Below are 27,685 nucleotides of genomic sequence, written 5' to 3'. Positions count from 1 at the left end.
CGTAATATTCTGTATCATCAAATAATTTATAGTGAAATCTCAGAATCCCGAATCTAAATAAAATTCCCTGTTTATGAACAGAGAGGGGGAATAAAATCATTCTGAGTTGGAGACAATCTAAAGCACAGAATATTTTAAGACAATAGTTGTGTCATTTTCAAGTACTTGAAGTAACACTAATGGGTATGAGAAAAAAAATTATAGTTTATTTGCTTTATTATTTTGGAATGGTTGTGGGGTGAAGCCACCAGTAATTAAAATGACAGGATGCATGAGGGATTAAAACTACACTGGCAACAAATGCTACCTCTGGGATCTTGCAAGCACTGCTTTATGAAACAGATGACTCACTTGGAGTTAGGGGTGATATAAACATGTAAGCTGCTGGAGTGCTTTTCAAAATTCTCACAAACCATGTACTTCCCTAAATGAGCTAGACATTCACCCACAATTTTGTTCAGACTTATTATTTAGCAAGCCCTCCCCTTGTCCCCAACACTTTTCCCCTTTCAATTTCAATCAATTGAAAGATTTTAATCAATTCTATGTTAATATGTACTCCTATTCAGAAAAATATGAATATAAATGGCATATTCAGAACTGATTTTCCATTTGCAACACGTCTTAAAATTTAAATTAAAATAGTGATAAAGTGTTTTCGTGTTTACTGTTTACAATAGGAATCTGAGAAGAACTGTATCATAAGGTGCATCTCCTCTATAGATTTTTGTGAGGTTACAGCATCTCTCCCTGAGAAAAAAACACATGCTTTTAAAAATTACTATTTATCATTTAGTCTTTAAAGGACTTAAAATGTTTATTAACCTGAGGAAAAATTTTATACCAATCTGAGAATGCCAAGTAATAAGAGTTCTTTTAAATAAACAGAAAATAAAACTTAAAAAAAAACACATGCAATGTTCTTTAGTTATAACAGCTCATTCTGGAAAATTCTATTACTTAACATATGTCAGTAAAGATGACAACATCATGCTAATCAGAGGCACTAAAGCTACCTGTATCAGTCATCAAAATGTCACATATTGTGTGTCTCCAACTTAACTTCCATTTCAGCTGCTCCAAGCTTAATAATTTCAAAGTATTAATTCAACCAAAGTAAGTTTGAATATTTTTATGATAAATTCTAACATTTTATCTGTCAAATGAACAATGATGAAAACTGTTAGCAAGGAACTGTGGTACCTAAAGAGTCAGGAATTACATGTCACGCTACTATTTGACCCATGCTACTAATTACACATTTAGAAATTTATTCAGTACCATTGTAATGATCAGAAAAGACAACACAAAAAGGTTATTCAATACAGCATTATTTATAATCATAATATTCAAAAAAGACTAAGAGGCCTAGAAAGGGGATAAACATTTTTAACAGGTAGATAAAATTTAAAATGCTGTGAGACAGGGTTAAGTAAAAACAGGAGTACGTAAGAATAAACTAATTTCAACAATCTAAAATGCTTGTCAAAAAAAGTCATATATATACATATATATATATATAACAAAATTAACACTTGTTACTGAAGTGCTACAGTATAAAAACTTTATATACTTCTTTATATTTTTGGTATTCATATTAATTTTATCATATGTGCATTACTTATATAATCAGACACATTTTTTAAAAGATGCAAGATTTATCTTTTTAAAAATCATATCTAAATTGGTTCTACTTTATGGGGCCTCCATGTTTAAATTATAAGACCAGGCAATGAGTATTGTCAAACAATACACAACCTTCTTCTGCAACCTCTTCACTAGTAATACCATTGCAACCACTCTATTTTTTCTTAATCTTCTATATCAATTCTTGCTCTTTTAAATAATAGATGGCAAATTTTGCTTACTTTACCACGATGTTTCCTAAACACCGAGCCTTCAATTTTTGCATGTTGTCATCCAAAATCATAACTGCAAAGTAAAATATAAACAAAGAAAAACAAATAACCTTAAAGCTTGAAAGTTTTCATATTTAATCTACCAACTCTAGCTTAAAAAAGGCATCCTTTAACTCCTGTGAGATCATGAACATATATAAATATGCTAAAATGTCTCAGAAATTTTAAAGTGTACATGTCTTTGATTTTTAATTAGATAATTCATTTTCTTCAGAGTCTTCCTTAAATAAGGACACTATTTTGAACATGCTGGTAATATTAAACTCTATGTTTATACCCATTCAAACATAACCTTTCATTCTGTCAAAAATATTAAAAATATGTACAGCTTTTCAAAATTAAAGGATACAAAGTTTTAAAATACAAACAAAACATATTTTAAACAATAAAAATAAAGAATTTAAAAGCCTGGCAAACTCTTTTTTTCTGATTTAAGGCTTATAAGCTTTAAAGTTCAATTTAACCTTCCCAAATATTATCCCAATGTGTTCTGTGCTACACTGTTAAAACCCTGAAGGATTTTAGGAAACCAAAGCTTGTACCCATAGCAGTAACCTAGTACAAACTAGAAATAAGGACATATCATTATGTTTTAAGCTTTAATAGATCCTTTTTGTGGCTTCATCCATCCAAGTTATTCTACTCAAAAAAGTGATCAGAAAAGAAGAACATTACTTCTAGAAAAAGTTAGTCACTCCCATCTCTGTGTTCCCAGAGCACTATTCTATTCTGACAGTTATTAGCGGTGCCAGTATCTGTCTCTCCCTAGATGTGAGCTCATTAAAGGTGAGGCCACGATGCATGATAATTCATCTTTGTTTCCCCAAATCTCAGCACAGTGGCCAATTTACTATGTGCCCCGGAACATATTCTCATTCTATTACCCCTCCAATTTCTCTATCTAAAAACTGGAAATAATTTCCTTCTCATAGTGTTGTACAATAATCACTTGAAAAGAAAACTCAGCGACAATCTTGCATAGCATACTAAATAAATGAGAGATTGAGTATTACATTACCTTGCATATTTTTTACACAAAATGGTGTTCTTTCCTTTCCCAAAAGGATATGGCTTTTTTCATTATAATATTAAATGTTACATTATACTTTTGAATCTCTGAATAACCACAAAACATAAAAATCATGAGTCATAAAGTCTTTATTTCCTTGGTTATACTTTAGTTCCAGTGCTTAAGCTGTGCTGTCTGTAAGCTAATGACTTTCAGACAATGAGAAATGTCTGTACTGAAATTCCATGAGGCATCAAAGCTTTAACTCTTTCTTATAACTGGATATAAAAATGGTACTGAAACACTGAAAGGGAAATGGAGTCAACATCTCCCACGGTCATCAGCCCCTAAAAATGGCCCAACACAAAAGCATTTTTTCTGATAAAAGGAGTAGAGATGATAGACCTGTTCAAAGGGAGGATTTCACTGAAGTTGGGTTCACCCTCCCATGCCTGGAGAAGTCACTGACTTCACAAAGTATCTATTCTTACCCTTAAAAAAAAAAAATACTTGTGTCTTTTTATAAATATATCTGCTAGGCTAAAGCAAATAATCCTTAACCAGTCATTGTCCTAGAAAGAAAATATAATATTTTTATATTAGAGAAGTAAAAGACAAATCTCTAAACTTTGTATTTCTCATGCAAATACAAACTGTATGGAGGAATTATTCTCTTTCCAGATGCTGGGTTTAAGCTAAATGTGTGACCTTATGCAAATCACATAACTTCTGTATCTCATTTTTCTTGTCTGTAAAATGAATGTGTACATCTAAGACAAGTCAGTCCCTCTGGCTTCCCTGAAATACTAATAACCCTACTAGCTAAGACTTCGTTCAGTTTTCCTACCAGCAGGCACTGGGTTAGTGCTTCACTGTGTTCCATCACAAAAAACAACCCTACGAAGCATACAGAATTCTTGTTCCCATTTAGAAATAAAAACTGAATGTTTGACTTGTACAATAAAGCATAACTTACACAAGTTGCTTTATATAACATATACAACTAAGAGGTGAAATCCAGAGGAAATTATTGAACTATTATAATCACTACTGATGACTTAAAAAAACTTAGATGGAAAAGATAGCGTATCTCATTGTCACATTCTGCCAACAAGGATGAAACTGTTTTTTCTTTTTAGAATCTTTACTCTTCATATTCATCTTCTAGCCAACAAGTTTCAAAAACTTTATTATCACCCCTACAATAAAAGATAATATATATAATGGGAACAACTGCAGCTTTTAATACAGAAACAAACAAACAAAATAAAACACAATGGTCTGCACTGTCCTGGGGACCTAACCAGCTGAATTACTTTTGTAAAGTTATTTAGTCTCTCTGGGCACCAGCTAACTCATCGCTAAAATGGGAATGATATCACAAAATTAAATAAATTCATCATTAATTGAAACAATGTATGCAAAGTACTCAGCACCTAGCATATATTCCGTAAGTATTAATCTCTCACATAGGTCCTTGCATGCATGCTAAATCGCTTCAGTCGGGTCTGACTCTTTGCGACCCGCTGGACTGTAGCCCACCAGGCTCCTCTGTTCAAGGGAGTCTCTAGGCAAGAATACTGGAGTGGGTCGCCATGCCCTCCTCCAGGGGATCTTCCCAACCAGGGATTGGACTCGTGTCTTATGTCTCCTGCACTGGCAGGGGGCTCTTCACTGCTAGCGCCACCTGGGAAGCCCATAGCTCCTTAACTTGCCTTATATTTTCACAGTTATTTACAACATGCCCTTAGAAGTCTACAATAACACTTCTGATAAAACTGGCTAATAACAAAAGTTATCACAAAAGGTTAGACGTTTTTAATACAAGGCATTCACTCAATCAAATACTTATTAAGCACCTACTACGTTTCAATCAATATGATTCACACTAAATACAGAAAAATACCAAATTTATTAACATTACATATTTCAAGTAATCAAGGTAATTTCTCACCATTGTATCCTGGAACACTTTTTCCTGCTTGCCCTGGAGGAGGTGTTTTAGAATTACCTAATCCAATGCAAGATGCTGTAATTGGGGATCCAGTCTCTGGAGAAACAAGTAATATTTAAGGTTTAATATTTCAACTTGAGATCATAATGTTTCTTCGGTGATTGCACTGCCCCTCTCCCTCCACAGAATTTCGCTGCATGAGGAATAAATAGGGCAAGCCTATTTTTAAAAATGAAACAAATCCAGTAATTTATATCATATCAACATTTTTAAAACTTAAGGATACAAATTTAGAATCATATACATAGCAGTGCTCCTTTTAAAGAAAGGCCGCTTTAGTGTTCTCAGTTGTGAATCGGCAAGCACGAAGAATGGAGAATTATGTGGCTGTGACAGTTTTACAAAACAGTAAAACCTGAAAAATCTCTAGTAAAGATGCTTTCTTTTAATTCACCTAAAGTTATTTTATCAGGGTAAGTAACAGCAAAAGGAAAAATATTTCTGTAATTTATAACTTAGTCTGTGGAATAGGTAACACCAAGATTTTTTAAAATATATATGAGCAGTATCATATTCTAATTTTTTAAGAACTACTTTTGCCTAGAAACCTTGCTTCGAAAACTAAATTCATCAATATTTTATCAAATTCCTCTTAATCTGCTGCTCCTGTACTTCTAAAGGCCCAAAACCTAGGGAGGAAGATATTTATGTTATGCTGATTATTTCCTTAAGACCAGTGACTTACAATTAGCCTGCATTGATTATCGAAAACTTTTAAATTTGTCTTCTCTGTCTGAAGTTATAACGGAATAATAGCAGCTATTATTTATACATGATAATCATAAGTTCTGAAACTTTTATAATTTTTTTATAAAGCAATGCATTTGTTATTATTGGCAAATGCAAGTTTGAAGTTACCGGAATATTCTGAATATGAGATTTGTCTCTGTGAGGGGCAAGTGGGTATTGATACTAAAAAGTTTCAGAACTATTTTACATACATAAATGTATACCTACATACATTCAAGGGATTAACTGTCAAAATAATGAGATACAAAGTAATCCAAAATATTAATAACATCTATCTTCCTAAGGACCCAGAATGTGTTTCTTTCACCATGATTTATCACATATTTGTGTCACTTTAGGATACATTTATTACTGTTCTTTACCTTCTACAGTAGTTCAGTTTAGTATTCACATTTTGATGGCAGCTCAGCTGGCATCAGTCACAGAGGAAGAACTCTCAAACATTAAAACCCAGTTCCTGAGTCACAGTCCAGTGCTTAAGACGCTAAGCCAGATGGTCACTGCTGAGCAGAAGCAGGGAGTAACCAGAGCAGACACTGCTGATGTTTAACAAAGAATTCTCAAATATTTTCACATGATGACAAAAAATCAGGAGGTATTTTATGACATGGCATTCTATCAGCTATGAGCATTCTCCCCACAGCACAATTAAAGCAAGGGAGGAAATCCCCAGGTTTGGAAATTTAGCAGCATTTTCCCTTTGCCTTTTGGAAAATATCTGAGTACTCATCTCATCTCAGCTACCCTTGAAGAGCAGTGAGACAAGAGCCGTGGGGATGACAGGAAGCAGCCCTGCAGAACGAGGTGCTTAAAGGAAGGTGCTCAGAACAAAGTGACAGGAAGAACAGAAGCTACTAAGACACACTAGGAAAGAAGACGTCCCCCCCGAGACGCTGCTGCTCCCCCTCCCACCCTGGAGAGAAGCAGCTGCTGAAGTCAGTCTGCTATTTCTGAAGCATATCTTGTCAAGTCGAGTTGATGAGTAGGGCCACTCCAGTCATCTGAAGTTCAAATTCTCCACACTTCTCAACACCATGAGGCCTCTCAGCAACTTCTCAGTGGATGGCTCCGGAACCTACAAACGTACCTTCCAGTGGCTCTAATGCCTATCGATGCCTCTAGAATCTGCTGCCTACAAGAAAAGCAAACTACCACAACCAAACTCTTAACTGCACCCTGCTTCATCTCATCTCTGTGTGGATTTTTATAAAGGATGCGGGCTCTCTGTTCTTTGATAACATTGGGAGTAGCGAGGATGGGAAGGAGAGGTGAGAAGAAAACCTACTCTGAAACAAAGACACAAGAAACTGGAGCACTGTCAGAAGCTGACACTACGGGGCTTTCCAGGTGGCTCAGTGGTAAAGAGTCTGCCTGCCAAGCAGGAGATGCGGGTTTGATCTCTGAGTAGGGAAGATTCCTTGCAGAAGGAAATGGCAACGCACTCCAGTATTCTTGCCTGGGAAATCCCGTGGACAGAGGAGCCTGGGGGCAACAGTCCATGGGGTCACAAAGAGTTGTACAGGACTTAGCAACTAAACAACAAAGCTGACATTATACATCCTTCCCAAGATTCTTAACCATCTTTTCATAGTGATTACATATTCATAATCTTCCACCTTCAACTGTCTTGTTTATGAGAATAAAACAACTATGAAAAGTAGAAACTTACAATACCATATGTAAAATAGATAGCCAATGGGCATGTGCTGTATGACTCAGGGAACTCAAACAGGGGCTTTATAACAATCTAGACGGATGGGATGTGGAGACAAGTGGAAGGGAGGTTCAAGAGGGAGGGGACACATTTTTCCCTTGGCTGATTCATGTTGAGGTTTGAAGAAAACAAAATTCTGTAAAGCAATTATCCTTCCATTAAAAAATAGGTAAGTTTTTAAAAAGTATATTCTTTTCTTCTGTATGATCATTTTGACTGACTTTTAAGGGCAATGGAAAGGATTATGCATTCAGCTACTTCAAGTAGATAATATGTTTATACATTGAAAATTAGTAATTTCAGTACCTTGTTGACTTTATTTTGTGCAGGGGCCATGCTCATCTTCTCTAGATTTTCTGATATTAGTGTATGTGCTACCAGAGAGTGCACTCATTGACTTTATTTGGATATTCATTTTGGGGATTAAAAAGAACTGTGTGTAGTGACATACAAAGGGCACAGACAAAATGACAGATCCTAGGAATCAAAGTCTAATAAGGAGCCACAGTCAGGACAAAAATGGAACGCAAAAGGCTCAACAAAGACTGGTTGTTAGAGACTTTGCTTTCTCTCTTTATACTTCTGAGCGTCCTGAGACCCAAGAACTGATTCATCACCACTGGAGGCACACAGGTGCGTGCTCACACATTCCTGCACACCCACTGATTGTATAACCACCCTGGCTGCCCAGTGGGTCCATATACAGAATAGGCTTCCAGCTGGGGAAAGCCCCCAGGAATGCTGCAGTCCTTAAACCCCAAAGGACTCCCAAAGCCCCATTTCAAAGATGTGCTAAACACATCTGCTTCATATTGCACAGGCTGTAATTAACTGGCTCACAATAATCTAAGCTGATGGAAATCCAGATGTAACATGTGGACTGGGAAATAGCTACAAGAAAGAAACCACAACATTCTCTTTGAAGAAAACAACTGGACACTTCATTTGGAGAACGCTTTCCAAAGATATCCAACCTTAGAAAGGTACAATGCTCAGCAACTCACCACCACAATTTCTTTAGATAACAGACAACCAGGAAGAAGATGGGTGGAAATCGAAAGTTGTGAAGAATAAGTCATCTGGGTGTGTTTATATCCATACTGCCTTAGAAGCTAATACAGACACTTCACTATTATTTCAATATTTTTACTGCCTCACTCCACCTTATTGCATCAGTAAGCTATTACCCCCATGAAGTTTCCTTAAAACCCCTAACTCTAAAGTAGGAAAAGGAAAGAGAACAAGTAAACAAAATTTTCTCAAATATGAACTATGCTGTGTGCCATGTATAAGCGCTTTTTGCTTGTATTATTGCATTGAATCCAACTATAAGCTGATAGAAAAGGAAATATCATTTTAACAGATTAAAAGAATTGAAACCTAACATAGAAAATTTAAACCATTACCCTAGTCCGCATGGTTCTTTCAGAGGAAGAGTGGAATGGAACAGACAGGGTACTACTTGGAAGGCTCTCACGCAGAACACAGACGATGAGAAGAAAAGAGAGCTCGTCCAGACTACATGACAGCAGAGGAAGAAAAACCTTTCTGACCCGGAGTGAGTCCAGTCTCTCATATCTGCAAACTGAAGTAACGGGGTACATATCACTTACCAGCAAATATTTATTGAGCAGCTATTATGAGCTAGGTGCTCTCATTAGAACTGGGGATAGAGCAATAAACAAGAGTGACCAAAATCTCTATATTTATGGAGCTCATAGTTTATTTGGGGAAACAAACAATAATAACAGATAAAAGTACAATATACAGCATGTTAAAAAGAGATAGTTACTAAGAAAATAAAGACAGTATAGACAGGATATGAGATGAGATGAGATGGGAAGAGACTGCAATTTTAAACTGGGTAGCCAGAAAATAAACTCCCAGAGAAGTGACCTTTGAGTGACGACCTGAAAGAAGAGAGGACACGTGCCTTGGATCTAGGGACAAAGAGTCCAGGAAGAAGGAACTGTAAGTGCAAAGGTCCCGCAAGTAGATGTGTTCCTAGAGTACTTGAGGAATAGTGAGGCAGTCAACGTGATTGAAGCAGAACCAACGAGGAAAGTATTAACAGGAAATAAGGTAAGAGAGACAGTGAAGAGGCAGTAAAACTGCTTCAGAGTTCTCATCAGTTCAGTTCAGTCGCTCAGTCGTGTTGGACTCTGCGTGACCCCATGGACTGCAGCATGCCAGGCTTCCCTGTTCATCACCAACTCCCAGAGCTTACTCAAACTCATGTCCATTGAGTCGGTGATGCCATCCAACCATCTCATCCTCTGTCATCCCCTTCTGCTCCTGCCTTCAATCTTTCCCAGCATCAGGGTCTTTTCAAAAGAGTCAGTTCTTCACATCAGGTAGCCAAAGCACTGGAGTTTCACCTTCAACATCAGTCCTTCCAATGAATATTCACAGTTGATTTCCTTTAGGAATGACTGGTTGGATCTCGTTGCAGTCCAAGGGACTCTCAAGAGTCCTCTCCAACACCACACTTCAAACAGCTGAGAAAAGAAGAGAAGCTAAAGGCAAAGGAGAAAAGGAAAGGTATACCCATTTGAATGCAGAGTTCCAAAGACTAGCAAGGAGAGATAAGAAAGCCTTCCTTAGTGATCAGTGCAAAGAAATAGAGGAAAACAATAGAATGAGAAAGATTAGAGATCTCTTCAAGAAAATTAGAGATATCAAGGGAATATCTGTGGTGTAAGATGGCAGAGTAGAAGGACATGCACTCATCTCCTATGAGAACTCCAGAACTACAACTTGCTGCTGAACAACTGTCGACTGGAAAATGTTGGATCCCACCAAAAAGAGATACTCCACATCCAAGGGTGAAATCACATTTAGAATCAAATCCCTTACGTGCCAGATGCTCAGAGGGTTCAAACAAACCTTGTGCACACCAGGACCCAGGGACCCCAGAGACTGAGCCAGAACTGTGTCTGGTTGTCTCCTGAGGAGGTACGGGTCAGCAGTGGACTGCTGTGGGGCAGGGGCTCTGGGTGCAGCAGGCCTGGGTATGGCATAAGCCCTCTTGGAGGAGGTTGCCATTAACCCCACCATAGAGCCACCAGAACTTACACAGGACTGGGGAATCAGACTCTTGGAGGGCACAAACAGAACCTTGTGTGCACCAGGACCCAGGAGAAAGGAGCAGTGACCCCACAAGAGACTGACTCAGACTTTCCCTGAGTGTCCAGGAGTCCCCAATAGAGGCATGGGTCACTGGTGGCCTGCTGCAGGGCTGGGGGCACTGAGTGCAGCAGCGTGAGCATGGCCCTGCCCATCAGAACAAGACCCAGCTTCCCCCTCAGTCAGTCTCTCCCATCAGGAAGCTTCCTTAAGCCTTTTATCCTTCTCCATCAGAGGGTAGACAGAATAAAAGCCACAATCACAGAAAACTAACATAAGACCTTAAATTTTTAGTCTGAGTAACGTTGCCATCTCAGATATGCAGATGATATCATCCTTAGGGCAAAAAGTGAAGAGGAAGTATAGAGCCTCTTGATGAAGGTGAAAGAAGAGAGTGAAAACTCTGGCTTAAAAACTCAACATTCAAGAAACTAAGAAAATGGCTTCTGGTCCCATCACTTTATAGCAAATAGATGAGAAAGTAATGGAAACAGTGACAAACTTGATTTTCTTGGCTCCAAAATCTCTGCAGATGGTGGCTGCAGCCATGAAATTAAAAGACATTTGCTCCTTGGAAGAAAAGCCATGACCAACCTAGAGAGCATATGAAAAAGCAGAGACATTACTTTTTAACAAATGTCCATATAGCCAAAGCTATGGTTTTTCCAATCATGTATGGATGTGAGAGTTGGGCCATAAAGAAAGCTGGGCTCTGAAGAAATGATGCTTTTGAACTGTGGTGTTGGAGAAGACTCTTGAGAGTCCCTTGGACTGCAAGGAGATCCAACCAGTGTATTCTAAACGAAATCAGTCCTGAATATTCATTGGAAGGACTGATACTGAAGCTGAAGCTCCAATACTTTGGTCACCTGATTGAAGAACTGACTCATTAGAAAAGACCCTGATGCTGGGAAAGATTGAAGGCAAGAGGAGATGGGGATGACAAAAGATGAGATGGTTAGATGGCATCACCTACTCAGTGGATGTATGTTTGAGTAAGCTCTGGGAGTTGGTGATGGACCGGGAAGCCTGACAAGCTCCAGTCAACGGGGTCACAAAGAATCAGACATGACTATGTGACTGAACTGAACTGAACTGAATGTTGCAAGCTAATGAAGATTTTCAAACAAAGAAGTTAATGGATCACAGCAATGCAAGCTGGGAAAGACTGAAGGCAAAAGGAGAAGGGGATGGCAGAGGATGAAATGGTTAGATAGCATCACCGAATCAAGGGATATGAATTTAAGCAAACTCTGGGAGATAGTAGAGGACAGAGGAGCCTGGCAGGCTACAGTCCATGTGTTGCAAAGAGTCAGACATGATTTAGCCACTGAACAACAACAACAATGCAAATCGAATTTACTTAAATATTTGAGCATCATATGGGTTTTATGATCAGGTTTATTCTATCTGGGGTTTTGAGAGAGATATATGAGACAAAATGGTCAGATGGGAGCTGTTTTAGGATGGTTGGTTAATGATAGAGATTCCTGTGGCTGCCTGAACATCAAGAAGCAATTCAAAAAACTGACAAAAACACTAGAGCCCGGTTAGGGGGTAGACAGGAGGCAGATTGCCCGACAAGACAAAGACAGTCATTCTTGTTATGTAAGAGTTGTGCGTGTGTGCATGCTCAGTCATGTCCAACTCTGCGACCTCAGGGACTGCAGCCCACCAGGCTCCCTGGCCACGGGATTCTCCAGGCAAGAATACTGCAGCGGGTTGCCATTTCCTCCTCCAGGGGATCTTCCTGACTGGAGATCGCACCCACATTTCCTGTATCTCCTTCACTGGCAGGCAAATTCTTTACCACTGTCACCAACACATGCGTGCTTCAGTCATGTCTGATTCTTTGTGACCCCATGGACTGTAGCCCACCAGGCTCCTCTGTCCACGCAGCATTTCTGAGAGGCAATATGGCAATTCTTATAAAAAAGCCTTTAAAATGGCAATTCTTATACAAACTCTTAAAAACTGATCCTAGCCTTTAATGCGGCTGTTCCACTTTATGGAATATACACAAGGAAATATTTGAAAGAGCTCACAAACATTAAGCACCAAGGATGTTTATCACATGTAAATGTTTATATTAGAGTTTAAAAGATTATCCAAAAAATAGGAATTATTCCATATTAAGGAGTCATGCAAAATCATTCAAATACTATTGGAAAATATCTAGTGATAGGAAATAATTCTCACCAAACACTGTTTAGATAAAAGTTGTAAAACAATGCATACTATGATTTAAGTTTTTGATAAATATTATACATTAGGGAAAAACATATTTTGGCTAGGTACACATTCAAGTATTAACAGAATCTCTGAATACCACTTATGAATGATGAGCAAAGGGGAAATTACACTGAAGAGTCCTGAGGCTACATCTACAACTCTGAAATCTCTCCATGGTGGTGGATTAAAGGTGGATGCAATTTACTTTGGGCTTTTGACGGCTTTGAGTAACAGAGAAGAGTGAAAGTGATGCTTTGTCAGTTTCTAAGCACAGACCTTAAGAAATTCAGAATATTGTCTCAAGAGTGAAGTGCCATGTAAGACGGTCCACTACTCCAATGCCTCCAAGCTAAAAATGCCACTTGCAAGCTTTCCAGACAACAGTCCTAACTGAGTCCAGCCTTCCAGCCTATCCCAGGCATGAGTGGGAAGCCATCTTGGACCCTCTGGACCAGCTCATTCATCACACAATTTTCTCTTGGTTGTCTCAATCAATCATACAAAATCCCTAATTGAGCTCAACTCATATCTTTGATCCATAAAATCATGAATTAGGGTGGCCGTTTTAAGCCACTAGGTTTTAAGTATTTTTTATACAATAGATACTTGGAACACTTGCCATTATAACTGTGACAAAATCTTTCAGAAAATAATTGTGCATGTAATTATATGAAAACACTCTCCTAGCCTGCAGCTGAAATCAGATGCTTCTTGGATGCTTTGAGAATCATTTGTATCGGTAGGACCAAAGTGTAATCCCTGACATTCTGTGCTTGGGAAATGTTTTCTGACTAGTAAATACATATTTGCATAATTTAGGCTCAGGCTCCCAATATCAAGATCAGGGTTCTTAAAAAAATAAGCAGCAAACCACACAATACAATCCCAAAATGGATAAGGGAGCAAGACAAAGAGAAGATTCAGGTAAGCGAGGAAGGGAAAAAAAAAAAAAAAGCTGTATATTACTGTTATGATTCTGCTGCAATCTTTTTCTCATTCTTAGAATGATATTCAAAGGTCAGCCCTTCAATAAATATTTATTAAATATATCAGAGTTACTTAACACATTTCTTTTGAGGAAAAAGGAGTGTTAAAGGTGGAAAGACATGCCTAACAGAAATAGAAGGATGTGCAAAGTTGAGAAGTTAGACCAACCACCAAGGGACTGACTTCAAGCTATTTAGCAGAGCAAACTTTGTGGGGGTTGGGGGTGGGGGGTCGAGTGTGAGAAGAAGAGGTGAAGTAAGAGAGATAATAAGGACCAAAATGAGAGAGGGGGCAAAGGAGGACCACTAAGTGCCTTCTGTGCCATGTTAAGGAGTTTGGCTATTATTCTGGGAACACTGGGGGACTCAGGGATTTGTTCAGAACTGCATTTTAGAAAAAGCTCTTCAATTGCAAAGTGGAGCCCTAAAATGAGAATCCCAACCCAGAGCAAGAAATCAATCAGATGGTGGTGGTCTGAGGCAGCGGTAGTAGACGGCGAGACCAACTTGGACTTACACTCAGCATTAAAAGGCCTTGATGACGGTCTGGATACAGAGACAAGAAAAGAGGGAGAAATCCAGGACAAGCTACAGGGTTTTGGCTTACCGATGAAAGACAACATAGAAAGAAGAGCAGATATGAGTGAGGGCTAAGAAGAAGAACGTTATGCAGGTTTAGATCTATAAATAAGAGCTCCTGCTATATCTGGAAGTCTGCCACTGTGCTCCCACTGAGGCTCTAGAAACACTACATTTAAGCAATATGGATTTTAGAAGTTGGTGGCCCATGCAGAGAGTTAAAGTCCTGGAAATAAATCAATTCAGTGGCCCAGGGCCCTTGAGTCATATTAATCACAGCATCATGATGGGCACAGAAGCAATTTGTAAAGAAACCATTCTCTACACCTCTAAATCTATACTGTGAGCTATAAATAACTTGAATGGTGGTAGCAGAAAGAAAGCAGAAACAGTGAGATGTACCACAGTGAAAGAAAATCAATTTAATCTTTTGTGTTCATGAGATAGGACGATCACAGTTTAAGATACTTAATTCAAAGCAGTCTAACTTTTGGTACTGGGAGTAAACCATTAATTCAAGCTGTGAGACACTGGTCTTATCCTACTCTCTTACCAGCAAGCTGCCTCTCACCTTAGAGACTTTCATAAATAACCTGCAGCTGAATTAGATAAGAAATGGCTGAATTAATGAAGGCATAAGATAAAACATACGAAGAAAGGGCTCTAATCAACACAGAACAATGAGACTCTGGTCCTAATCTTAACTAGTTGACTCTAAGAAATTAAATTCTCTATGATTAATATTTTCTTTTATGAATTAAGCTCTTATGTTCTAAGTTTTCTTGGGTCTGAACTACCTACAGCCCAGAATGCTAAAAGATGGCCTTTATATTCATGAAAGGTTATTATTCATAGAAATGAAAAGAAGAGAAAAACGTTCATTGAGTGTTAGTATAAGCCAGGAACTTGCTGCATTGTTCATACATATTTCACTTCATTTCAGGATTTCCACAAACCTTTGAGCAAACAGACGCGCGCTAGAGATTAAGGACTTGCCAGTGGCTACACAGTAAGTGGCTAAACCAGGATTGCAACAGTCTTATTGGGATTCGGTGTCACTTTTTACTACCCATGTTGCTTGTTCAAGAGAATAGTCACTTTTTGTTTTCTAATTAGAACTGACAACAAAAGAGGAACTGGGAACTACTACTTCACAGTGCAGAGAATTACATGCAAGAGGGGAAAATCAAATTTCCAGACAGGGTTTAGAAACTCCTTTCCTTATAAAGATCTACAAAATCATTACATATTTTCACTCTTCTAGAATGGATTAAATGTGGTTCTTGCCAAGGGTAGGACAATTAAAATAGATGATATTTCTAAGACCAAATCAATTTTACATTCTTAATTTCTCAATGTTTAGTCACTAAGGGACTTTCCTGGCAGTCTAGTGGTTGAGACTTCAAATAAAGAGAGTATGGGTTTAATTCCCTGTCAGGGAGTTAATATTCCACATGCCTCATGGCCAAAATTAAAAACAAAACAAACAAACAAACAAAAAAACACACAGAAGCAATATTGTAACAAATACTCCAAAGACTTTAAAAATTATCCAAAAAGATTATCACTGATATAATAATGGGCATAAATAGAGATTCTAAAAAGCAAGTATACATATCTGAACAGCTTCATGTACAGTAATCATACCTGAAAAAATAACAACATGGATGGAGTTCTTCCCACATTATAATGCTATTGAGATGAAAATGTCTGATTCAGTGGCTGCTATTTGACTTGGGATATTCATTTTCAGGTGGATTAACAATGTGTAAACAGTTACTCATTTCAAAAAGAGAAAGCCTCATCATGCCTGTCTAACATTTGACAAAAGATTATTCCTTCCACAAACCAAATTCATGTAGCTTACCTTTAAGCTCATCTTCTCAAATTATCAGTAAAAATTATCTACTTTAGACTAATGAAGTCTTGCTCTAAATGAGAAAAAATCCGGTTGCCAGGCAACAAAGACGACATCAAGACGAATTTTTCCCCTCTCACCAGATGAACACTATCACAGCATCACTAGCTGAATGTTGCCAAGATGACTCTGTGTCTATATGACGGTTCTTCCCAATCACAACTTCTCATGCCAAACTATCTACAATTTCTTTCCCATGAATGAATAAAAAAAGAGATGAATTTATTTTCGATGGTTATGTTGAGAAAAACAAAACTGCATCAGACAGTACTGATTCATTCATATTACTAAAGACTCTTCGCACTCTGCATCATAGGGTATACTCTGGACAAACCAGTTCATGGGGCAGTGGCCTTGTCTGTTCAGTCGGAACCAGCTCTCTGAATTCCATAATGTGTATTTCAAAAGTCTAGTGCAATCCATTGTCTTTAAAAATGTAGGCCTATACTTTAACCAAACCCTACAACCACAGCCCAAATTTGATGGGCTCAGAAAATATTAAGGAAAACCCAGAAAGCAGGGGATGACCGTTTACAAGTATTAAAAACTAGGAAGGCAGCATTTGGTTGTATATAGAAATTTTTTACTTCAAGATCTGCAACAAAAGGAATGTTTGCCAGTGACTATAGGCACCCAAACCACAGAAAACAGATTTTTTAATAATTAAAGATAGTGTCATCAAGATCAAATTACCAGGAAGATACTTTTCCTTGCTGTACTGTTAGCCATACAGAGCTTTTTATCTCTTAGCCCTAGGAAGCCATTTTGCAGGAAAATATACCGGATTTTGCATGGGGCCAAGCTAGGTATATTAAGATGGAAGAAACTCACACATCCAGCACATAGTTGTAACATGGCTTTTTCAAAGGCACGATAACCAGACTCATAAAATTCCCAGTGTAGACTTCCAGGGACGAAGAAAATCCCCTATCACAGACTAAACTCAGGACTACACACTGACAGATCGAAATTCCCTCTGCAACAAGTACATCAATTCGGATGCCTGAAGGTGGAATGTGTGAAAACACAAACGTAACAAAGGAAGAGCATAATTCAGAAAAAAGAAAAAAGCACGACAAACTCTGACATTCTGCCTGTCAAGCACCAAGTCACAATGCGTCTACCAAGGAGGAAGGAGACAGCACTACATCTGAGTCTGTATCATAAAGAGCTCTCTCTTTAGGATAACTGTTGTTGAACTGCAATGAACCACTCCATTTTGTGGTTTTGATTCTTGCAAATAAAAAGGATTGCAGCCTATAAAAACTCCTGGGCTAATGGATACTCTCCAGATACACCTAACGATAACAACTGAATCTGGTCAACATAACCAATCTTCGTGGCCCTCAGGAAGTATATCCTCCTGAATACTACATAAATAAGGATTACTGGATCAGGCAGCCTTGACACATTTTAATAATATGGTATTAGGATGTATGTGCCTTTAGGATCAATGATTTTGATTTAAGAGCCAGCTTGATTAAAGTTTGCTGGAGCCTGTGGGTCTACTTAAATAAAATATAGAATTATCAGATTCCTCCTCAAAGGAGGAGGATTTAGGCTATATAAAGAATATATTTACTTCAGAAGTAGTAACTGCAATTAAAACTGCAGCAGTTCAAACAGGGAGAGAAACACTGTGATTACTTTAAAATATAAGAACTCAGCAAAGATGGCTCAAGGCAGCTAAAGTAAGATCAATAACTTCAATCGCCACCAACGTCTCAATCCATTAGGAGACTACCATTTTCTCACTGAAATCCCTCCTAAAGGCTTTAAAAATTCTAGGAAGAAGTTTACTCCTCCATTAAAGTGATGGAAAGAAAACAAACAACAAAATCACCCAGTGCTACTCAAGCTGGTGGTCATTACCTCATTTCAATTACTTCATCACTACCCGGCCATCACTTAAAACACTTCCAAGGGAAGCTTTGTATCTTCTGATGGAAACCACAGACATTTGTTCTGCTAGCCCTTCACCACGCTGCCTCTGATAAAAGCGACTGTGGAACTCAAGCATTCTACCTTTACAGTCAATACCTTTAACTGACTGATAACAAATGAAAGAACACAGTATTTCTACTTAAAATTAAATAACATAACACAGCAGGATGCCCAACTTTTTTGTTACAGTCATTTCCAAGTCAGCGCCACGCGTGCTCCGGCACCTCAGTGGTGTCTGATTCTTTGCCATGACCGAAGTGGCTGACCACGCGTGGCCAGGCCTGGAAGTGACTGTGCCACACCTTACAGTAAATAGGGAGGAAGGAGAGAAAGAAGGAAAGAAAGAGGGGCGAGAAGGGGAGGCAGGAAGGAAACAAGGGGAAAAGGAAGGAGGAAACTTCAAAAAGGAGTAAGGTCTACCATGTTTTGGGTTTTAGTAGCTAGCTGCTTACAGAGCAGTAATTCCTCACTTGTTTTACACTAGGTGATTCACTCATAAGGAAAACATTTCCTTCATAGTCATCTTAAGTCAGGAAAAAAAAATTCTTGCTGGAGACACAGTGCACTGCATTGAGAGATCTTTCTTTGTGCTGTTTGATTACTAGAAAAGCTCATCTTAGGACAAAAAATGATCTGCAACAGTACAGTGTTTTATTAGTGATTGTACAACTGAGGATAATGAAGTTCTGGCTGTTTATATTTTTGTGCACACATTATCATATCTTAAGGGAACAATCATCAATTCTCTTAATTTCCCCTCTCAGATTATGACTATGACACCTCTGTTTCGCAAAATCCATGTAAAAAAAAAAAAGAAAGAAAAATTCAGTCAATAATCCAGATTCAATCATTTTATGGATAAATTACTGTGAGATAAAGCACCTGGATAAACGACAATTCATCTATTACCCAGAATTATGAATCATGTAGATACAACTCTCGTATATAAACTAGCAAGACCAATTTCCTTCATGAAAGCATTTCATGTTTACATTATTACAATCCAAAACAAGGGATTAATGCTTCAGTGGTGTTGAACAGTGACAATTCTTTATTAAATGCCCCTACAAGGAGTTGATCTGTTCCTGGATTTTTTTTACAGATTAGTTTGCAGTTTAGAATCTTAGGTGTTATTTAAATCAGACATCAGAGAGTGTTGACATTAACAGATCAAAAGAGTCACTAGAAATCTGTTGTTGCTAATAAAAATTTCACTTGAGTAACAAAAAAATTGCTGCTGCTGCTGAGATGCTGAGTCATGTGCAACGCTTTCTGACTCCACAGACTGCAGCCCACCAGGCTCCTCTGTCCAGGGACTTTTCCAGGCAACAATCCTGGAGTGGGTTGCCACTTGCTACTCTACGGGACCTTCCCATCCCAGTGATCGAACCTGCATCCCTTACATCTCCTGCACTGGCAGGCAGGTTCTTTACCACCAGCGCCACCTGGGAAGCCCAACAAAAACAGTGCTGTAATATAAACGGACTGACTGCAGAATGCCTTCTCAGAACCCAAGTCACAGGAACCAATCAATTTTCACTCACACGTTTTAGTTACTTAACATATCCCTTTACTAATTCCAAATTATACGTCACGGTTTCTTAACAGCTCATTTGTATACATATATTAATGTAATCAGAGAGCAAATTCATAAATTATGCATTGTATCTGAGGCTCATAAAAGTGTATGATTATATAAAATAATATCAATTTCTAAGTCAATAATAAGTAAGAACAACCTTGCAGAAAATTTGAAATTTTAAATAAAGAATAATATTCCTTTGGTGAAAGATTAACCCTCCTCGAAATGTTATCAGGTTTTTACTGACATACCTCTTGGAGAGGCACACACCATTTATTTGATATGCAAAATATTAGGAAACTCATAAATGAACTAGAAATATCAAATGTTCTCTTCCTTCTGAGTTAATAATAACCCATAAAGTGTTTACCTTTTCCCCTAGTAATCTGATATCTTAAGAAAGGTGAACAGTTGCAAACATTAAACTTCATTTATCAATTATTTACCACAACATATATCATTGAAAATAGTGAACTAATTTCTTTTATGTCAAAGAATAAAGATTCTAACTAAATTTTCTGTTAGTTGCAGACACCTGCACCACCTAGGATGAATTTTTTTTAATAATGATCAAAACCACTAAAATAGCTAGTTATCTGAAAGCAAACGTGAAAGTGTAGGTTGCTCAGTCATGTCTGACTCTTTGCAACCCCATAGACTGTAGCTTGCCAGGCTCCTCTGTCCATGGAATTCTCCAGGCAAGAATATTGGAGTGGGCTGTCATTCCCTTCTTCAGAGGACCTTTCCGACCAAGGGATTGAACCTGGATCTTCTGCATTGCAGGCAGATTCTTTTTTTTTTTTTCAAAATCAAAATATGTAAGCCTTCATTCTAGGACCACTTCCAACTTGGTCTTTTTTTTAAAAAAATTATTTATTTTAATTGGAGGCTAATGCAGGCAGATTCTTTACCTACCATCTAAGCCACCAGGGAAGCGCAGTTAGATACTTACCCACCTACATACCTATCCCTATGTATGTATTTGTGTACTCAATTGGATACCTATCAAATGCTGTAAAAATAAATGTGGCAGATGGAAAGAATCACTTATTGTTAGTAGAAATTCACTATGTTTTCCACAGTAATGAGCAGCCATTAAAAGCTAATTAAGGTGACAGCACACTGACATACTGTGGTGATTAATTCCCTCTGAACGATACATTAAAGAAAAAATGCAAACTCACATGGAACTCAGTACTCACCAGAGACCTCTTATGCTTGTTTCTCAGGCTTCAGTGAGCTTTGCTGTAAGCCTGGATTCACTAACTACATACATCTGCCCAGGCCATTATGTGAAAATATCAATAAGAGAAAGTAAAGGAATCATAATTTTATTTATTAACGCACTGGTTTCCTTCAACAGTCCTCAGCATAGTCACCTTTAATGGAGCGGGGGTGGGGGACAGAACTCTTCTGCAAGTATTTGTGTAAGGTCACTTGTATATTGGAAACAAATTGTACGTTGACCAGGAAAGGAAAACCATCATGGAAAGCAGTCTTAACGGTAATCAAATATTTTCCTCTTTATGCCCATGAAAATAACTGTTGGAATTTTCCTGGTGAATAGCCAATGCATCAAGACTATAGACACTCTCCCATACAGAGCAGTAATTCCTCACCTGTTTTCTATATGTATTCTACACAGAGCATTGCTTTCTCCACATTCAATCTTATCTTTTTTATTTCCCCAATAGTTACAAATCTGAATTTAGGTAAGAAGTTTCTTCCTTAGCAAATCAAATTAGACAGAACAGAACGTTTCTTTCTGATTTTCATCTTATTTAAAGAATGTGTATTCTTCTCTGATCATTCATTTTATATTTCAAATTACAAAGAATATAGAAAACACAATTCTTCCAAAAGAGCAACATCCAAGAAGATAATACAAAAAGTTTAAGTTATCAGAATCAAAGAGTTCCAAAATATTAAACACCAAACTTCAGATTTAGTCTCTCAATCTTCCAGACGGAGTCATTTTAAAATGAGACCTAATTTTTACTAAGAAATTTTATTATTTTAATTCAAATTTGATGCCCTGCCTAAAATGTTCAGAAGATGCAAATTCTGAAAACACTCATATACAACTGTTGATCTAATTAGTTGAACTAAGTAGGATAGGACTGAAATATATCCATATGAAGGCTACAGGGCTCTCATAACTCATAGCTACTTTCAGTGAGCCAAATGGCAAAGCCAGCAAAATCACTACCTTCAGTGACAGGGAAAAGAAATTCCAGATGAACTACTTACTTGCACATATGTACACAATCATCCTTCAAAAGAAGTTACCAAAGTTTTATTCTATCCACTTAATATGACAAGTTGTTTCCCAAGGATCACTCAGTGGGAGGGAAATAGAGAATAAATAAGTAAATAAATAAATTACACATATAATGATAAGTGTGTTGGAGAAAAATAATTTGTTTGTCGAGTGCTAAGCAGAAGGGATTTAATCCTAAGAAAGGAGCAGAGAAGCACAGGAAATTCTAGAAAAGAAACAGAGCTTTAAAAAAGTATTCTTGGAGCAGTTATAGGAAAGCTCGGTTACAGGAAAGCAGAGAGAACAGAGACAAGTGCTGACGATAATTTCAGTAAGGGTAGATGACAGTGTGGCTGCTGCAGCTCGAAGGCAATCGGAGCGCTGAAGGTGGGGTGAATTCAAAGAAAACCTGAGATTTAGTGACTCACCAGATATATGAAACCAAGATGAGAACGCAAACGAGGTCTCAGGGCTTTATATCCAAGGTCAAGAGAATGATAGTATCAGTGTAATTTAAGAAGATTTTTTTAACAAAAGGATAATCAAATAATTGCTTACTTCTACTGAAGCCAGAACTGCCTGATTGCTGAGTTTGTGCCTGATGGTCACAATTCAGAATTCCCTCCCATCCCTGCAGTGTTTCTCAGCGTTTCTGCAATATTTATGGACATGTGTGGAAAATTCTCACCAGTTTGCCACCAGTGGTCTAGCACGGGGACTCTGAAGACCTTTTTGGACCATTCCAGCGTCTCCACATCACATCGTTCTCCAGCCACAAACAGTGTCTTGAACCTGAGTATTAGAGGGAGAGGGAATTGAAATCATTCCTGGAAAATAAACTGAAATAATTTCCGTGTTTGCCTTCTTTTAAACACTGTAGAATCTAATCACATTAATTCTCAAAGGAAACCGCTGTAGAATGGTTGTGGAAAGCAGGCATCGTTTGTTTGGACCCAGCATGCTATGCAGCACTAATCCACTTCAGTCGTGTCTGCCTCTTTGCGACTCTATGGACAGCAGCCCGCCAGGTTCCTCTGCCCATGGGATTCTCCAGGTAAGAATACTGGAGTCAGTTGCCATGCACTCCTTCCAGGGGATCTTTACGACCCAGGGCTTGAACCCATGTCTCCTAAGACTCCTGCATTGGCCCCAGTATAACTAAATACATATCACAGCACTGGAGAGAAACACTTGAAAAACAGAATTCACAGTTACAGCTTTTCAGTTTTGAGAAAAGCAACTGAGTTGATCTTTGTAATATATCTGTCACATTCATCTAATTACCAAAAAATGAAAAATCTTTTCCTCCTTGACATTACCTCTGCTAATTTTAGCTCCAAATTTGATTGCGGTATTCTATTTAAGTCTTTGCACAAAAATATACTCTAGAGTATCAGCTAAGGCAACAAATGTTCTCATAGATATGACGCACTTGCTCCTCCTCATGACCTTCAATAAACATTACTCTGACTACAACATATATTTCTATTTCAAGGACATATAGGAAAGACAAGTGAAAGGTAGGTGATTTAAAAAGAAATGGCATTGTGGCCTTCCAGGATAAAAAGGCGCTTATCAAAAGGAATAAATGATTACTAAGAGATGAACAATCCTTTGCAGGGAATACTATGCCACAGTGTATAAAGGATGAAACAGAGAAAAACAGAACTGCCTTGACACCATTGGTGGTTCATTGAGAGAAAAACTATTTTTTTCTTCCATTCTCAATGCCCCAGTGGCCTGTCAAAACAAAGAAGGTGTGTATGAAAAGCTAATTCACTATCATTAAAATAAAAACATAAATAAATACAAATCAAATGTAAAAACCTGCCTACCCATCCTGTACAACATAGTATAGCCACAGAAGATTTCTCATTCTCTTATTTCATAAAAATCTCATGAAGATTCAAATATTCCCACACTATGCTCCACAACTATGGAGCCTCTGTGCTGCCTCTGCCACAAACATATATTGCATTCTATAATTACTTGTTTCTTGCTTATTTCTCACAGCTCCTTAGGATCATCCATCTTTATGACATCAATACCAATCAAAATATCTGAGATTTTCAGATACTTAAACTTTACGCAAACTACATATATATTTGCAATTCAAGCAAATATATTACCTAAAATTACCTAAAATTTACTTGTAACTTGCTTGAAATTAAAATATGGATTATCAATTATGACCTCATCAGACAGAAATGTTATAGCAGGAAGAAATAAACAGTTAACACATTAAGCTATTAAAGTAGGCTAAAATATAACAAAAACTAAAGTTTTAAAGTTTAAAACAAGGTTGATATATCTATAATTTTAGAAAGTATATAAAAACAAGACAAAATAAGGATATAAATGCCATACTGCTGATAATCTTATGACTGAAAAACATGAACATATTTTAATTGTATCGTATTCAAACTATCAAAACTATTTTTTCAAACTTCTGTGGTTAGGTATATTATATGTTTCTAGGGTAAATGAGGAGCAAGTGAAGCCACCTGGAGAGCCAGTCCTGGGCCTTGTCACAAAGGAGCTTATAGAACTTTCTAAAGAATTTGGATTTCATCCTGAAGGTGGTGAGAGGTGTGATCACTCACCTAGAGCCAGACATCCTGGAATGTGAAGTCAAGCGGGCCTTAGAAAGCATCACTACGAACAAAGCTAATGGAGGTGATGGAATTACAGTTGAGCTATTTCAAATCCTGAAAGATGATGCTGTGAAAGTGCTGCACTCAATATGCCAGCACAGTTGGAAAACTCAGCAGTGGCCACAGGACTGGAAATGGTCAGTTTTCATTCTAATTCCAAAGAAAGGCAATGCCAAAGAATGCTCAAACTACTGCACAATTGCACTCATCTCACATGCTAGTAAAGTAATGCTCAAAATTCTCCAAGCCAGGCTTCAGCAATACATGACTGTGAACTCCCTGACGTTCAAGCTGGTTTTAGAAAAGGCAGAGGAACCAGAGACCAAATTGCCAACATCTGCTGGGTCATAGAAAAAGGAAGAGAATTCCAGAAAAACATCTATTTCTGCTTTATTGACTATGCCAAAGCCTTTGACTATGTGGATCACAATGAACTGAAGAAAATTCTGAAAGAGATGGAAATAACCTGACCTGCCTCTTGAGAAACCTATATGTAGGTCAGGAACCAACAGTTAGAACTGGACATGGAACAACAGACTGGTTCCAAATAGGTAAAGGAGTACGTTAAGACTGTATATTGTCACCCTGCTTATTTAACTTCTATGCAGAGTACATCATGAGAAACATGGGACTGGAAGAAGCACTGGAATCAAGATTGCTGGGAGAAATATCAGTAACCTCAGATATGCAGATGACACCACCCTTATGGTAGAAAGTGAAGAGGAACTAAAAAGCCTGTTGATGAAAGTAAAAGAGGTGAGTGATAAAGTTGGCTTAAAACTCAACATTCAGAAAACGAAGATCATGGCATCTGGTCCCATCACTTCATGGGAAATAGATGGGGAAACAGTGTCAGACTTTATTTTTGGGGGGGGTTCCCAAATCACTGCAGATGGTGATTGCAGCCATGAAAGTAAAAGATGCTTACTCCTTGGAAGGAAAGTTATGACCAACTTAGACAGCATATTCAAAAGCAGAGACACTACTTTGCCAAAAAAGGTGAAAGGTTGTTGTTGAATCACGACGCCAGGATTCTTGGCTCCCGGAGAAGCATTCAATCCGGGGCCAAAGACAAGGCTTGATCACTCAGAGCTTTTGTGTAATAAAGTTTTATTAAAGTATAAAGGAGATAGAGAAAGCTTCTGACATAGGCATCAGAAGGGGGCAGAAAGAGTACCCCCCTGCTAGTCTTCAGCTGCATGTTACACAGTCACTAGCAGTCTGTTAATGAAAGAAAGGAATATTTTAAAACTCAGAATGGCACCAGGCTCCTCACCCATAAGATGCATTTTGGGATAATCTTGGCACCAAATGGTTCATCCTGGGCCATAAAATGATTAAGTTGAATCTTGAAGAGGGGCAGATCACCAAACAAACAGTTTCATTTACATAGATTAGAGGAGCAATAGCTGAGCATAAACATACTGGTTTGTCAAGTAGGTTCTGAGCCAAGAGGCAGAACCAACTTGAAGACAGAGTTTGGGGTAAATTACATTAGTAATTAGTCATTAGTTTGGGGTAAAGTACATTAGCGTAGCTTAAGATAAACATTTCCATAAGAAAAAGGCATTGGTAATCTCTAGGTTTGAGAATAGTTAACTTCAGGTGAAACCAGGTGTCATTATGGCAACAGAGTATTTTAAGAGAAACCTCCTTTTAAATTTGTATAGAGAAGGAAAAAATATCGCAAGTTTGTTTCCTCCTGCCGCTTAAGAGAGATAAAAATGTCTGACATTTGTAGGCTATTTCCTCTGTTTGGAGACCCTTGGCCTTCCTGCCTATTACCCTCTTAAAGGTCTGTCTAGTCAAGGCTATGCTTTTTCCAGTGGTCATGTATAGATGTGAGAGTTAGACTGTGAAGAAAGCTCAGCACCGAAGAATTGATGCTTTTGAACTGTGGTGTTGGAGATGACTCTTGAGAGTCCCTTGGACTGTAAGGAGATCCAACCAGTCCATTCTAAAGGAGATCAGTCCTGGGTGTTCATTGGAAGGAATGATGCTAAAGCTGAAACTCCAATACTTTGGCCACCTCATGCGAAAAGGTGACTCATTGGAAAAGACTCTGATGCTGGGAGGGATTTGGGGCAGGAGGAGAAGGGGACAACAGAGGATGAGATGGCTGGATGGCATCACCGACTCCATGGACATAAGTTTGAGTGAATGCCGGGAGTTAGGGATGGACAGGGAGGCCTGGCATGCTGCAATTTAGGGGTCGCAAAGAGTTGGACACGACTGAGCGACTGAACTGAACTGAACTGAAAGATTTTCAGCAGGAGAGTGGCACAGTGAGATTTTTGGTTTAGGAAGACAGCACCGGCAGGAGTGGGGAGGATGGAAAGAAGGTCAGGGCAGGAGCCCAGGGCCCCGGGTTCAGGAGGCTATTACCATCACAGAGAAGTGGTGAGACCTGAACCCAGGCAGCCCCGGGGGTGGGGGGGTGTGGGGGTGGGGGAGTGGGGGGGTGGGGGGGATGGAGGTGGGCGGATTATCTGAGAAGTTTGAGCAAGAGGACTTATCACCACTGACAGCTCCCATTTCCTTGAAAAGCCTTTTAGAAATATTTGCATGTCATTGGAAGAAAAACCAATACATAAACAAATGCCAAACCCAAACTTTAAAATACCTGATCCTAAATCAAAGTAAAATTCAAGAAAACAAGATTAGAAGGAAAACACAGGTATCCATGATGAATCGTAGAAGCAAAAAAGACTGAATGAAAAGGTCTACTATTCACTGTTTGGGGCTGCCTCAAACCCTGGTAGCTTAGACAGTAAAGCATCTGCCTACAATGCGGGAGACCAGGGTTCGATCCCTGGGTCGGGAAGAGCCCCTGAAGAAGGAAATGGCAATCCACTCCAGTATTCTTGCCTGGAAAAGCCCATGGACTGAGGAGCCTGGTAGGCTACAGTCCATGGGGTCTCAAAGCGTCGGACACGACTGAGTGACTTCACTTTCCTTTCCTTTCAAACCATACTTATAAACAGACACCTTTAATGAC

At 38.3% G+C, this 27,685-nt stretch overlaps 1 protein-coding gene across 3 annotated transcripts in view; it reads right to left on the bottom strand.

The window, feature by feature from the left end:
- ACSS3 (acyl-CoA synthetase short chain family member 3) overlaps positions 1-27,685 on the bottom strand; it is a 168,274-nt gene that overhangs the window by 34,218 nt on the left and 106,371 nt on the right. For all 3 annotated transcript variants that reach the window (XM_068972184.1, XM_068972185.1, XM_068972186.1), the window contains exons 9-11: positions 22,722-22,825; positions 4,883-4,978; positions 1,869-1,932 (exon numbers count right to left, since the gene is read on the bottom strand). In XM_068972184.1, the coding sequence (XP_068828285.1) occupies positions 1,869-1,932; positions 4,883-4,978; positions 22,722-22,825 (264 nt within the window). The remainder of the gene's footprint in view (positions 1-1,868; positions 1,933-4,882; positions 4,979-22,721; positions 22,826-27,685) is intronic.

Source organism: Capricornis sumatraensis, chromosome 4 (assembly GCF_032405125.1).
Source record: "Capricornis sumatraensis isolate serow.1 chromosome 4, serow.2, whole genome shotgun sequence".
NCBI lineage: Eukaryota > Metazoa > Chordata > Mammalia > Artiodactyla > Bovidae > Capricornis > Capricornis sumatraensis.
This window is presented reverse-complemented; position numbering and strand designations above follow the sequence as displayed.